The sequence below is a fragment of the Pseudopodoces humilis genome, chromosome 4 (assembly GCF_049639895.1).
Source record: "Pseudopodoces humilis isolate 2021_Gansu_Grassland_sample_001 chromosome 4, ASM4963989v1, whole genome shotgun sequence".
NCBI classification, from domain to species: domain Eukaryota; kingdom Metazoa; phylum Chordata; class Aves; order Passeriformes; family Paridae; genus Pseudopodoces; species Pseudopodoces humilis.
The window spans coordinates 32,113,133-32,127,105 of NC_142203.1; the positions used below are offsets into that span (position 1 = coordinate 32,113,133).

General features: G+C 46.1%; 1 protein-coding gene across 1 annotated transcript; it reads left to right on the forward strand.

The window, feature by feature from the left end:
* The first annotated feature begins 3,584 nt into the window (after positions 1 to 3,584).
* TMEM271 (transmembrane protein 271) lies at positions 3,585 to 8,843 on the forward strand. Its single transcript, XM_088054276.1, has one exon. The coding sequence runs from the start codon at positions 3,585 to 3,587 to the stop codon at positions 4,677 to 4,679; it is 1,095 nt and encodes a 364-aa protein (XP_087910402.1). The 3' UTR covers positions 4,680 to 8,843.
* The last annotated feature ends 5,130 nt before the right edge of the window (positions 8,844 to 13,973 follow it).

Sequence of the window (13,973 nt, forward strand, 5' to 3'; positions counted from 1 at the left end):
GCCATAAATGACTACCACTGCAACACACAGAAAGCCCAGACTATGATTGTGAAGAGACTGTTGGGAACATACGTTCCAGGTTGGCGTTGTTCTACAAAACCTTATACACTTGCTCCAAAGCCCGTCAGAATAAATCTTGAAAACAACTTATAAATTTTGGAAAAGGAAAGCATGACTAATAAAGCTGAGTGATAAAACAGCTGCCAGAAACTCAAAACTACCTGCAGCAACTAATTTATGTGACAGACTGATGTGGCCAAGTGGCTTGCAGTTCTCCCACCTTTTGTTGCACACAGATACTCTTTTTTCAACAGGCAAACCGGGCCGAGGAATTAGGCACACAGAGGTCAGCTATGAACACCCAAATGGATATCCTAACTGTACTGTAAGGGGCCACTAGCTAGGACTGAGGTGATCAGCATTGTTCTTTGGGGTCCAGAGACCTCTTCAGTGACCTTTGTTTGCAGTGGTAGGTCAGCCCTTTTTTTTTTTACAATAATGCCAATTCAGTCATCAACAAATTATTCGGTATAGGTATATAGATAGATGTTTTACGGAGTCTTATGTCTATTATTATTAATGCAACAATATAATTTAAATGGTTTTAGACCTGTTATCCAAGGAAGCTGACCTTCAGTGTGCAGGATATACTAACAACCATACTGTGTGTCTATGTGTATGTGTATGTATATGTGAGTGTTTAAAAAGTATCCTGTTACTGAAAATGTGTCACAGTGCAAAGCTGAAAATAATCTGGTGAAAAACTGGGCTAATTCAGAGTGGCAGTGAAACACAGGAAGTTTATGAATAATAAATAATGTGGTGAAACAAGTTGGCAGTGGAACTTCTGACTTTTCATATTGGTGCTTGGAAGGCAAAGAGGTGTTTTGGGGAGAAGCAGGTAAGATGTGGAAAAGATTAACATTAGCAAGCTGCTCCACAGGAGGAGTTAAAAGGTACAGCAGAATTATTAATTACATTATTAATTTTGGGTGTTAGTCTGGCCTCTCACAATGCATAGCAATCAAAGATCAGTCTCCTATCACAAACACAGGGAAGAAAATGTCCTTTCTTTAGAAGATGACATCCAGGATGAGGAAGACTGAACACCTGAAACAGCTGTAGGAACACCGGAAGAACCATACTGGAGAAGCCTTGCTGGCCACTTCTGACAGTTGCCAAAATGGAAAGAAACATCAATAAATGCTTTGTACAAAAAGCAAACAATTTGTTGCCAATGGAAGGTTTGCTTTTTCCTATCTAACCACTGTAAGTTAAAGGCTGAGTAATAAATTGATACATAAAGGCTTAGAACTTTTCTTAGTTTTGTATTTATTTAGTGTTAAAGTTTTCACCATTCACAAGAAATAGTTCATTTTTTAAAGTCTTGATAATCAAATTATACAAATCACACGTTTCCCTCACACATAAGTTTACGTTGTGTGCCAGGGAGTAAAGGCACTTTTCCCATTCTACATATAATAAGTTCACTAAGTGTTTACTTCCCGCTAACTACATCTCCTCACAGAGTGTTTGTACCAGGGTCCTCTGGATTAACAGCTGGATTGAGATTCACACATGCTTTCTGAAGCAGTATTTTGATGCTCAGCAGGTATTCCAGAAGGTGTGTGCTATACTTCATAAAATCCTGTGTGTCCTCTATGCATTCACTTTTTAAGAGTGATGGAGTGAGTTCTTTTCCAGCACCTGAAGGTCTTCCACAGCAGTCCAGGCACTCATCACAAGCAGAGCCAAAATCACAGCTCCTATAGCAAAATCTTCACATGGCCACAGATGAGCAGGCCAACAGACTCACTCCTCAAGGTAAGGGACAGCCTGGGAAGAAGAAGAGTTAAGGATGACTGGGCATGATATACCCAGCAACCCTTTTCTCAAGGGACACAAGAAGGCTGGTCAGGACTTTTGTGTCTTCTCACATACTCAGTGTTCCATGGGCCCTTTGTGAACAGGAGGGAGAGAGAAAAATTCCCTTTCTTTTGTCTGTGTGGTCCTATGGGGCAGGATGGCACATCCTTTTGATACTTTTTGATACTGAGCCAACAATGCTTCTGGAAGGTGCAGCCTTAGAGAGCTGGACTCCAGTCAGGACAGCCTCCCACCAAGTGTCCGTGAGAGGACCATTGCCCCATGGAGGCATGGAGGGCCCAGAAACCTCTCTCGCGGGGAGCAGCTGCTGCAAAGGAGACCTGTACCCCTCTGCCCGAGATTACAGCTGTGTGCTGCTGCTCCTCAGGGAGGTGCCAACAGGGTCTACCCCGGCGGGACAGAGGGAGCAAGGTCGCGTCTCTGCAGAAAGCTGAACACCGGATAACGCCACACACACCCCTCCTGCCACCAACAGGTGCACTTGCGCTGCTGGAAGAGAAAACGATTTGGAAAACTGCTTTCTCTCTCTCGCTTGCTCCCCTGAATGCTAATCAGCGGCGCCGGCTAAAAATACCCAGCAAGGCTGGCGTGCGCACGGCAGATAGGGAAAATGGGGGAACAGAAAGGCTACAGCTTCCCGGAAGAAAAAGGGACTAGCGAGGAAGAGCCTTCCTCAAGAATCCCTTGCGGGACTTGCCCGCTCCGAGGCTGAGGTTCCAACCTCTCCCTCAGAAGGCCACTGCAGCTGCTTCCCGAGGAGTCGCGGGGCCACCATCTACCGGGGCACCACCCCAAACCGGCTCCCAGCCTCGGCGCTGCAGGCGCTCCCGGACGGGGCGTACCGAGGGTGCCGCCGTGGCCATTCGTCCCTCGAGCCCCGCTGCCCACGGGGTGCAATCCCACAGCGGTTCATCGGCGGTGCACGAAATAAAGAGGGCTGCTGGGGACCGCCGCCCCCGCGGGCCCGGAGGACCCGGCGCGGCGCTGGGGCTCGGTCCGCTCGCTCGCTGCACCAGAGCCGCCGACACACCGCAACGCGGTCACAGCGATGCACGGCGGCTCGCCGGCCTCCTGGCGAGCGCAAGAGATAAGTAATAAATAAATAAAATTAAGAGAGGGAAAGAAGGCAGGAACACGGAGACAAGCAGCAGCCCTCGGCAACAGAACCCGCGGGGGTGTTAAAACCCCCGCCACCCCCTGCCCGAGCCGCGCGTCCAGACCCGCGCTCCGCGGTGCGGGGCCGGCCGGAGGGCGACGTGCGGCCCCCCCGCACCACGCAGGTGGGAGGGGAGGGCTGGGCAGCTCCGTCGCCCCCGGCCTCACCGGGGGTCGTACTCTGCCCCTACCACCCGCGACGGCCCGGTGGGCCGCCCCCTCCGTCCCCCCGCCCGCCGCGGCTCCCATCCATAATTAATCGCCTCCCCGCAGCCGCCGCGGTAAGAGAGGGCGGGCGGGGACGAGGAGGCGGCGGCGACCGGGAGGCGGTGGGGGGAGCGTTGCGCGCTCGCCGCGCCCGGCTCACTGCGGCCGGCAGCTGCCTGCCGTGCGGAGCGGAGCGGAGCGCAGCCGCCCCGTCGGGGGGCGCCGCGCTCGCATGGCCGCCCCGCGCCGCCCCGCCCCCGCCGCGGGGCCGGGGGGGGCCGCGGGAGGAGGATGAGGCGGACGGCGGGGCGGCGGCGGCGGCGGCGGCGCGGAGGATGAAGTGGAGCGTGCGGGGAGCCTGCGCCGCGCTCTCCAGCTGCCTCCTGCTCGCCTGCGCCCTCAGCGCCGCCGCCGTGGGCCTCAAGTGCTTCTCGCTGGGCTCCGAGCTCAAGGGCGAGCCCTTCCGCCTGGGCACCGCCGCCGGCGCCTTCTACTCGGGGCTGCTGCTGGCCGCCGGCCTCTCGCTGCTCGCCGCTGCGCTGCTCTGCTGTCGCCCGCCCGACGAGGCGCCCGTGGCGCCGGCTCCGGCACCGGCCCCAGCACCGGCACCGGCCTCTGCTTTGCCCCCGGCCGGCGACCCGGCCCCGGCGAGCGGCGGCCCCGGCGGGGCGGAGGCGGCGGCCGCGCCGTCGGGGCCGGTGGAGAAGGCGTCGCCCGGGGGGCGGCAGAACTTCCTGCTTCTGGGGGTGCTGGTGTTCATGCTGGGCGTGCTGAGCGCCTTCGCCGGCGCCGCCATCGACGGCGACACCGTGTCGCTGGTGGAGAGGAAGTACTCGCACTATTGCCTGCTGCAGCCCGGCGGCGCGGCCCGCCCGCGGAGCGGACCAGCGGCCCCCGACGGCACCGCCGCGGCGCTCCGCTGCCAGAAGCTGCGGGACTACCAGCAAGGCTTGGTGCTCTCCACCGTTTTCAACGCTCTGGAGTGCCTCCTGGGCCTGCTCAACCTGCTTCTTGTCAAGAACTACAAAGCCGCGCAGCAGCGCGGACGGAGGCGGCGGCGGCGGCGAGCGGCCCCGGCGGCGGCGGCGGCGGGCGGGCGGCGGCGGCGGCGAAGGGGCGGCGGCGGCGGCGGGCGGCGGGCGCCGCGCCACAGCCAGGGCTCCCTCTTCTCCGGCGGCGAGCCCGAGCTCAGCCCCGGGGATTGCCCCTTCCAGGCCGTCTCCTACATCAACGTGGGCGTCTTCCACGTCTTCGACGAGGCCGGCGTGGAGGTGCACTGCGGCGGACATCCCTCCGTCGAGCTGCCCGGCTACTCGCCCTTGGACCCCGAGCTCAACGCCTCCTACCCCTACTGCTACCCTCTGCCCAGCGAGCAGCCCCCCGCCTACGAGGAGATCTACCCCGGGGAGCCCTGCGCTCACGGCACTTAGCGCCGACCGCCGCCGAGACGCCCGGCTCCCCGCCCGGCCCCCCGGATCGCCGTGACAGCCAGGAGCGGGCCCGCCAGCAGTGCGGGGCCCGGGGACAGTTCTCGCACCACCGACGGGATGGTCCCGCCGCCGCGGGCGCAGCGGGACACGGGCGGCGTGCCGCCGTGCCTCTGGCTCTGCGGAAGCTTCTCCTCCCTCCCTCCCTCCCTGCTTTCCCCTTCCTTCCCCCCCTTCCCTCCCCCACACCGACCCTTCCTCCGCCGACGGCTGAATTTTCCGAAGGCTGCGCAAGAAACGCCTAAGGGTTGGTTCCTCCCGTCGCCTCTCCTCTGTAGCCAAGTTTAGTTCCCTTCAAGTGATTCATCAGTCTCCAGCTTTAGCAGTCCAGAGTTACCCATTTATGATAACCAGCCAGTGTAAGGAAAAGGTGTCATGAAGCTTCTTTACCTCTCAAAAGAGCTAAATTTCTAAACAACGCAGAGACATTTGTGTCACGTTTACTAGAGGTGTATTGGGGATCTTTAACGTTTACACTACTCCTTGGGAGAATTGAGTTCTGTTTTAAGATTTAGTGAGTTAAAACATTCGTTGGTCTTGTAAGATGCACATTGAGAAAAACCTGCACTTTGAAAAAGAAACAGGAAAAAAATCAACAACGTTTTTGTACACTAACGTGCCTGCTTTTGTTGATAACTTCTTACTGTAAAAGCTTTCAGAAGTCTATAGTGAAAATGTTTGGTAAATTCACTGCAGTTTAAAATTGATGATTAGTTCCTTTACTAAAATAACTGAGATGTTGCTAGGATATGGCAGTTAAAAAGGAAGTCCAAATGTAGTACACATTCCTTTTTGTAAACAGGTTCTGTGTTTTTAATGCAAGGCAGGATTTCTTTTTGTTTTGCACAGGTGAAAGGTATAATTCTATTTTGTACAACTACATGGTTTACCTTGTAAAGAGTTCCATTTTACCTGTTACAATTCATCAATCTGGTAAGCTTGAATATTAAAAGTTTTATTTGAAAAATATATATATTGTAAACAGCCTTAACTGGTGCAGTACTCACAGTTTTAAAGGATAAAAAAAAAAAAATATAAACCATCCTGGAAGACATCTTCCAAATGTGTTTTCAAAACAGTATTTACACTCCTATTTTAAAGCAAGGATTTTTATTTGGTTGGTTGGTTGGTTGGTTTGTTTGTTTATTTAAAAAAAGGCCAGTCTAATTTCTGAAAAGGGGGAGGGGGAAGTGATGGGATCATTTGCTGTTAACTCTTCATTAACTTTGAGGTATTAAAAAGGGTTTCTGCAAAGAGAAAAATGCTAAATCCTCCTTTTGGATTCTGCTTTGGAATGCCAGTACCAGATAGTATAAAAAAGTGGTAATTAAAGAGAATCAGATGCGGCACATTTTATTACATCATCTGAGAACAGACAAAGGCTTGATTTCACGTTGCTCGAAGAACCAAAGAGCAACTCCCCTGGTTGCATTTGGTTCAATACCCCCTCCCCCAGTTAAGGCATATTGAAATGAAGTATTACAAAATAACCTTTTTGTTAATCCTGTGTTTGGAGCCTGCTACAAAATGCCAGTGTATCAGCTTCCCGGGGCTGGGGGGGGTGGGGGGAATGTGGAAGAGGAGGGGAGACAGTGAGTGGAGAGAGAGTTAAGAGTATGCAAAGTTACAGTCTATTTCTGTGGTTCATGGAAAATTATTTTGAACTTTTTAGCTGCAGAGAGGCTGACGTAATTTGCAGCCTTAGAACTGGAGAGAGAGATTTGATTCTAAAATATTCAAATATCTCTGCACTGTTGTTTTCTAAAATGTTTTGACTTGCACACTTTGTACAATCTAAAATGCAGAATGCCTGAAAAGTCTTTAAAGTTGCAAACTGATGTCTGTGAAGCTCACGATTAAAGCTCTAATCTAGAGAAGGGAGTGAAAAGCAGCAGTTGCCAATTTGTCAAGTAGTTCTAAATAGCAGAAATTTAAAATAGAGTTCCTTTTGGCCAGCAGATTTCCTGGTGTGGAATGCCTGTCTAAAACATATGCCCTAGCTAAGTCCCATTTTAGTACTGAAGACTGATTTTATGCTGCCTCTCTGCAGATGCACCTTCTTAACCCCTTACGGGAAAGTGAGAGGTGCTGTAATCTTTGCCTATAATATTGATTTAGGCACAAGACCAGTTCCATAGCATACCTTATTGCTCATACAAATGGGATTCTGCAAAATTACTAACTAAAGCAGAAAGCCTGAATTCTTGCGGAGGTCTCCATTTGAATGAGTTTATGAGAGAGCACAGTACCTGATACTGAATTAAATGGGAACTGCTAGACTGCAGAGTGATTTTGAAAAACAGACGAACCAGCTAGGTGCCTAAATACAGATGCAGATGCGTAACAATAGTTGTTGGTTTTTTTAAAAATTGGCTACATACATTGTAGTTCATGGAAGATGTATCCTAGTTTTACTTAAGGAATTGATTTTTTGTCATAAAAAGACAGCATTATACTTAAGATAATTATTTTAGGAATTATGAGCTAGACAATTCTGAAACTCCAGATGTTCCAAAGATCAGTGCTCAGGGAAATAAATGGAAAGTCAAGAAAGCTACCTATTATACTCAATTGTTTAAATGTAAACAATTTTAGACTATGGATTTTTAAGATTGTTAAAGTCATAACTTTTTTTTGTATGTATGTGTGTGTACATGCCTGTGTAGGTGTGTTTGTGTTTGATTTAAGTCTTTTCAGGATGCCATTGAATTAGAATATTTATTTGTGGCTCAGTTTTAGTTCCCAAATTTCTACTTTTCTTCATTTGGGCTTTTATCCCCTGGAATAGTTTCATTTAGTGGTGGACAGATTGCCAGAATAATGTCCAAATCAGACTCCCACAGAAGCCAGTAGGCGTTGTTTCGTTGACTTCAGTGGATCTGGGCACAAATTATATGTAACACCTACTCTAAATAATCTTCAAAGTAATCTTGATCTTCTGGCATGACAGGATGCAGCAGTGGCATATTATTTCTCAGTTATTTGTGATCTGTATGGATAGCAGTATTAAGGGAGGTCACCTATGGTATTATACACGTTTTTAAAAGTAGGAAAAGAAATTGGCAGGCAAATTGACCAAACAAGCCATGTTTTATTAAAGATGGTATATCAGTGTTTCAGGTATCTGGTGACTAACTTTTCTGATAAAACACAAAACACCACACAAATTTATTTCTCAGTGAGAAGAAACTTACAAATACAGGATATGAAATGAAGCTTCACAGGCATGATTGCAGTATTGTGAAGCTGTTTTTAGTAAACCTGAATCATCATTCTATCTTCTGAGCAATAATGTTAGAGTGTATAAACTATACTGTGCCAAAATTGAAAATAGGCTGGTGTGGGAAGCATTGGAGCTTAGGTTAATTACCTGAGAAGACCTATACTGTCCCTTTATTTCCCATTCTCCATCACAGTATTGTCAAGGTGAATGCAAACCTGATCAGTTCATGTCACTGAAGGGTGATAGCTGCAAGGCTTCTGCCTAAAGCAGCAAAATCATGGAGAACGGAAGAGAAACTTGTATGTGCTATCAAATCTCCATTTTGCCTACCTGAAATAATGACAAGACTTATTTTTGCCCTATGGCTTGTTGTTTTAATTTGTTTCCAGCTTTACTCACATCTGTTCCATGGGAGGGAAGAATAGGCTCATTACTACTGTTTTGGTCACAGTGAAGTACTGATTTAGTAGCAGACTGCTTCACAGCTTTTGTGCCCCTTCTGCAGGTAATAGTGGCTAGTTAAGGTGGAAAATCAAGTCTGCTGTCTTTGATGAGACAGGATTTGCCTCCAAGTGGAAAAAAATTATTCCCACCAGCCTATTAGCAATTCACATGAATTATTTTCACACTCCAACATCCTTGCTTAAATCTTACTTATACTTCGCATTGTAATTGACAGACAGAATATACATGAATCTAAAAACAGGGAAAAATTTATGTTAGAGGGAAATTGTATTAAAGTAGTACAGATTTTACTCAAAGTTTGATTTCACTGTAGGACTTCTTTGGTTCACCAAAAAGCGCTATGGCGGCTGGTATAACTTGGATATATTTCAGACATACTGTTTAATAATCAGAAAAGGTTTCTGAATGTTCACATGAGGACGGCAATCTGTTTCTGCTTTTGGATATAGTACATATGAAAACCTTTTCTTCATTTTGCCATTTAATCCAAGATTGATCCTCAAGAAAATGTCAGTAATTGATCTTGTAACTTTAGGATCAATAAAATAAGTTTTAAAGCACAGCAAATCCTATAAGAAAAGCCTAATGCTCTTCATTTCATATTCTTTGTCTTAGGTGAATGTCTAATAGTACAACTGAAACTAGTATTTAATAATCATTTTCATTACAAAAACTTGGTTTTCAGAGACTTAGAACTGGTACAAGCGGAACCATGGTATAAAATGCCAGGTTTTACTGTGAAGTTGAGTCTGTTCCCATAAGTCAGGTATTTCTCAGTTACAAGATGTTCAAATATTTTAGATAAATTCTGCTGGTAAAAATCTGTTCATTTCATATGATGCCACTCTACACATGTGCTAGAGTAACCTCTCCTTAATACAGGTACATATTTCCAATTAAAATGCATAAGGATAAGATTCAAATTTGTCATGATCACTGTCCAGTTTTTAAATTTCTTCATTATCTGTTATTAGTTAATGGCATGGGACTAGGGCTTGGTGTATTTTCCAGCTCATCTAATAGCAGTTTAGCAGATAACAGATGGACTTCAGGAAATCCACAGGCTAATGGAGTGCTGGGGGAAAAGCTTCAATTACCTGTTGCAACCATTCACGATACAGGGCTTTCTGCCCCAAAGAAGGCACTGCCCAAACAAAATAACTAGAAGAAATCTGAGATTTTAAATTGAGAGCATTGTGCTCTCATAATACCAGTTCTGAAATTCTTTCCCTGCATAGCTTTTGAAGAGTGAAATCCTCAAATTTGTCATCTTAAAATGTGATTCAAGAAACTGCCTCACTTTCTATTGGCCAGGTGTGCTGTGTACTTTCTAGACAATGTTCAGGCACCATGGTGAAGTTCAGTTGAAGCTTATGGCTATGTCTCCTTGATGTCAGCCTAGATAGTCTGTAATTGAAGACCAAGTCATCTAAGAAGCCATAAGACTCTCTTAGGTATATTTCCTTTACAGAAGAAAGCCGTGCTGTCCTGTTTCATTCATTTTTCAGACCCAAACACCTTAAAATTCAGTGAATTTACCTTGAGGCAGGACATGACATTAGAGTTTGCCAGTACTTTGGTTGTGGAATTTTAGATATCTGGAAGATGTCCTTAAGTTTTGTGGAAGGAAATACTTCTAGTAAAAAACACATACTGACTCATCACCAGAACACAGAAAATTCCAGTGTAGATGTAGTCCCATAACACTACAACATAGCAGAAATTCCCAGGGTTTCACTTATGGATTACTTCTGGCATGGGTCTGTCTGGCACGGGTCTGTCTGATGGGGAAGTTCATTTGCAAATGAAGGGATGGGGAAGGTCTTTGCAAATGAATCATTTGTTTCACTTCAGCAGGTAGGATTTAAACACCTACTAAATACCTCAAGCATCCTTACCAGTTTGTCTCCTCTGTGGCCATTGTTAGCAGAGGATAAAGTGAAGTGTGGGAGGAGAGAAAGCTTATCATGATCTTCTTAATGGTTTCAGAGGACTAAACGTTCAGAAGCATTCATTGGTTTTATATTAAGATTTGTGAATGGAAGAATACCTATAATATCTAAAAGGATTATTTTCCAGGGTTTATATTTTTGGAAACCTAATACTTAGGTTTAGAGAAGGTTCTTTCAGAATTTGCGTTTTCTCCCAGGTTCTACATTTTAAATGAAAGCTCATCTCACAAAAATACTCAGTGAAATCTCCAGGCATTTAAATTATTAAATTTAGGGAGATTAAGTAGAGCTGTCCTACAAATTACTGAGTGCCACCAGTTCCTGTGGAGGTCATGTAAGGAATCTGACACATGGTGCAGATGAGGCCTTATTTGCCAACGTTCAAATTCTGGCATTTCCTCACAAGTGAAAGAGGCAACAGCACAGAGCTGTGCTACAAAAAAAGAAAGTTCCAGGCAATCAGACAGTCATGGATTTTGGAGGAGGTATGTACAGTCTCAAGGTCTATGCAGCTGCCATCCATTTATGATTAAAATGTATGGCCCCACAAGGGACTGTCTGTGGTGTATCTGAGTAGAGGCTGATCTTGCTATGTCTAGGTCCAATGGCTTCTAGAAACATGGAAAAGTCCTACCAAAACAAGATCATACTTTCACTGAAAAGGAAAGAAAAAGAAATTTCTATTTCCTTGTATTTTGGAGTATTCACCATTTCCTGAATAACAAAGAAGCTACTGGTATATGCATATTGACTAAATTAGACTCTTAGAAAAATAGAAAATTGAAATATAAGTGTTGAAAACTACTTAATCTGTCCAAAACCTTTTTTTGTGTAATCAAAAATTATGGTAATTCCAGTAGCATATCCGCCTGACCTGGGCACTCAAAATTACTAGAATTGAAAAAATTACTACCACCAAAATAAGACTGGGAGATTGAAAAAAAAAATTATATTCTGCTTTCTGATTCATCTTTTGCTCTAAATCAAAAAGAAAGAAATTCTGATACAGCTCTTTGTGAAACTGTTGCTAAGAAATATGGTTTGTTATTCTGAATGGAACATAAGGTTGCTTCTCTCAACAAACTGGGAGATGATAGCTGCACAGAAATGCATTTGGCTAGCACAGAGACTTCCTTATCAGTAAAGTCCTTGGAGATCCAGCTACCAGAAATATATTGAAAGGCACCATCATCATTATCATCATCATCATCCAGGTTTACCTGGACCATTGTTTACCGCATTGAGCTTCATGTTCTCCTAGGCAATGGAGCTCATCTTGTCAGTGGGAAACAAGCATCTGTCTTTTGTGACACGCTAATCCAGGACCTGGATACGTGCAGGGAGCCTCTGGCCCCCTGAGAGTCAGTGTGCTGTGGCACTGTCTGTGCATGTATCGAGAGCGGGTAAGGTGGGATGTGCGTAGCCCAGGGGAAACGCTGCTCTATGTTACAACAATGAAGAAAGCAGATTGCTGTCACAATGCCAAGTTCCAGACATGTTATGCAGTGGTCCTGGGGTGCAGCAGGAGCTTGGCTGCATTTGGGGAGGTGCTTCTGGGTCATTTCTGCTAAAGCAAGTTGTTCAAGTCAAGTGGAATGGGAAGAACAATAAATGTCTTTACTGCTACCCTGTCTCTCCCCCTCCAACAAAATGAAAGTGATCCAATTGCAGACCTTCACAACAGAGGTGTTGTGTCTTGAGTTCAATATTTATCCTCTGCTCCCTCTAGCAACTTCTCCAAAGGAACAGCTCAGAAATGCCAAGTGCACACTGTTGGTTGCCTCTTTGCTTAGGGGGACAGCCTGCTAATGGTGTACTGAATTACTTAATCAGCTGGTGGGACAATAAATAGAAATGAGCAACAAACAATATTTGGCACATTATGAGAGCTACGAGCTGCTCTGGGCTGTCCTTCACTGAGGGGCTGTGGCAATTCTTATCTGCTTAAGGTCTGCAAGATCCAGAGGTCCAAGAATAAGGGTCCCTGTTAGAAGTTTTCCTCAATGAATTTATCTCAAAAGTAGAAAAGCAACTGTTCCTGTGTTTCAGTAAATGCATCTTGGCATCCAAGCATGAAAAGGAAAAAAAGCATAAACAGGGCAGAACTGTTGATTCATTCACGGTTCATTAATTTTTCATCAAGGGCAGCAAAAAGACAAACATTAGTGTTAACATCTCAGATTCAGAGAATTGCTTCATTGTAAGAGGTTTTGAAGCTGACTGATAAGGAAGCAGCAGAAAGTACACCAAAAGAAAATTGATATTTCACAATGCTACTGTCAGACCATTCATAATGTTAGCAAAGACTAACAAGAACATGAATTTCAACTTCCCTTATACATGCAGCTGGAAATGCTGCAAGTCTCCAGATGATATTCAAAATCTTCTATACATGACTAGACTAGAGCTGCAGACCAGTACCCTCTGTATTCATAGCTCCGTTTTGGGACCTTTCAGTTGTGTGTGTGTGTGTGTGTGTGTGTGTGTGTGTGTGTGTGTGTGTGTGCGTGTGTGTGTGACTGAAAAATGTGTGTGCTGGCTGCAGACAGATGGCCATCTTCATCTTCCCTACTGCCACTGCAGAGCCAAGCTCATCCATTCTGTTCAGCACTGCAGCAGAACATCAGAGCACCACCACTCAGCCACTACATCTCAGCAGAAGTGCAGGCACTGCCAGCATAGTGGAGCCACACCTGACCCTTCCCTGTCACACTCCATGTGGGGCCCCAGTGGAACCTGCAGGTCCGTGGACAGAAAGATACTGGCACAGTTTTTCTCCAGAGAAAAATGCAAACAGGGTACTGCTCAGATCTTCATCTTCTCACTTTATAATGCAGGCCCCTGAGATCCTCAGCAGCAGAGAGCCTCAGTCACCCAAGGGTGCAACACACCAGGTCAGGTGCCCAAAGAAATGCCTTTCTTTCCTGGAGGAGGAATCACTGTCACAAGAACACACAGAAGAGAGACCAAAGCACTGATATCCCTGACTTGCAGATTTACATAGTTTCAGACAGGGCCAGGCTGCTGTCCTGTGACCCCCAGCCCTTACAGCTTATCACCTGATGCATATTGATACATGGCGAACCAGAGTGAGCAGAATGACAAGCACATTTAACCAGTTAAATTAAATACTGATGAACCAGCCAAGGGTAAGATATGGAGTTAAAACAGAGAGGCAATATAATCCTCATCCTGCCCTCTCCTGGGCACATACCTGGAGAACTTCAATAGGTAGGGATTTTGTGAAGGGAAGTTTTAGTTGCATCAAGTGGAAAGAACACCCCTGATTGTAGCGGAAATATCAGGGTATTTCCCCCCAAAATGGTCACCTTGTTACAGCAATGTGGAAACCCAAATGAAATTCCCAGGAAAGGTAATGCAGATAGAGACATCCAGCTAAAACCCACGTAAACAGAGTAGAAGCTGATCTCAAAATTTCACACCTCTTCTTTTGGAACAGTCACATCATTTCGTTCTTTGCATTTTCAGCTCCAGCTCTCAGGAAAGATAGAAGCTGGTAGGAGGCAGACACTGGTAAAGGCTGTACTGGCAAAGTGTCAGGTAAAGGGAAACCATTTTTACATTTCTGTTCTGACA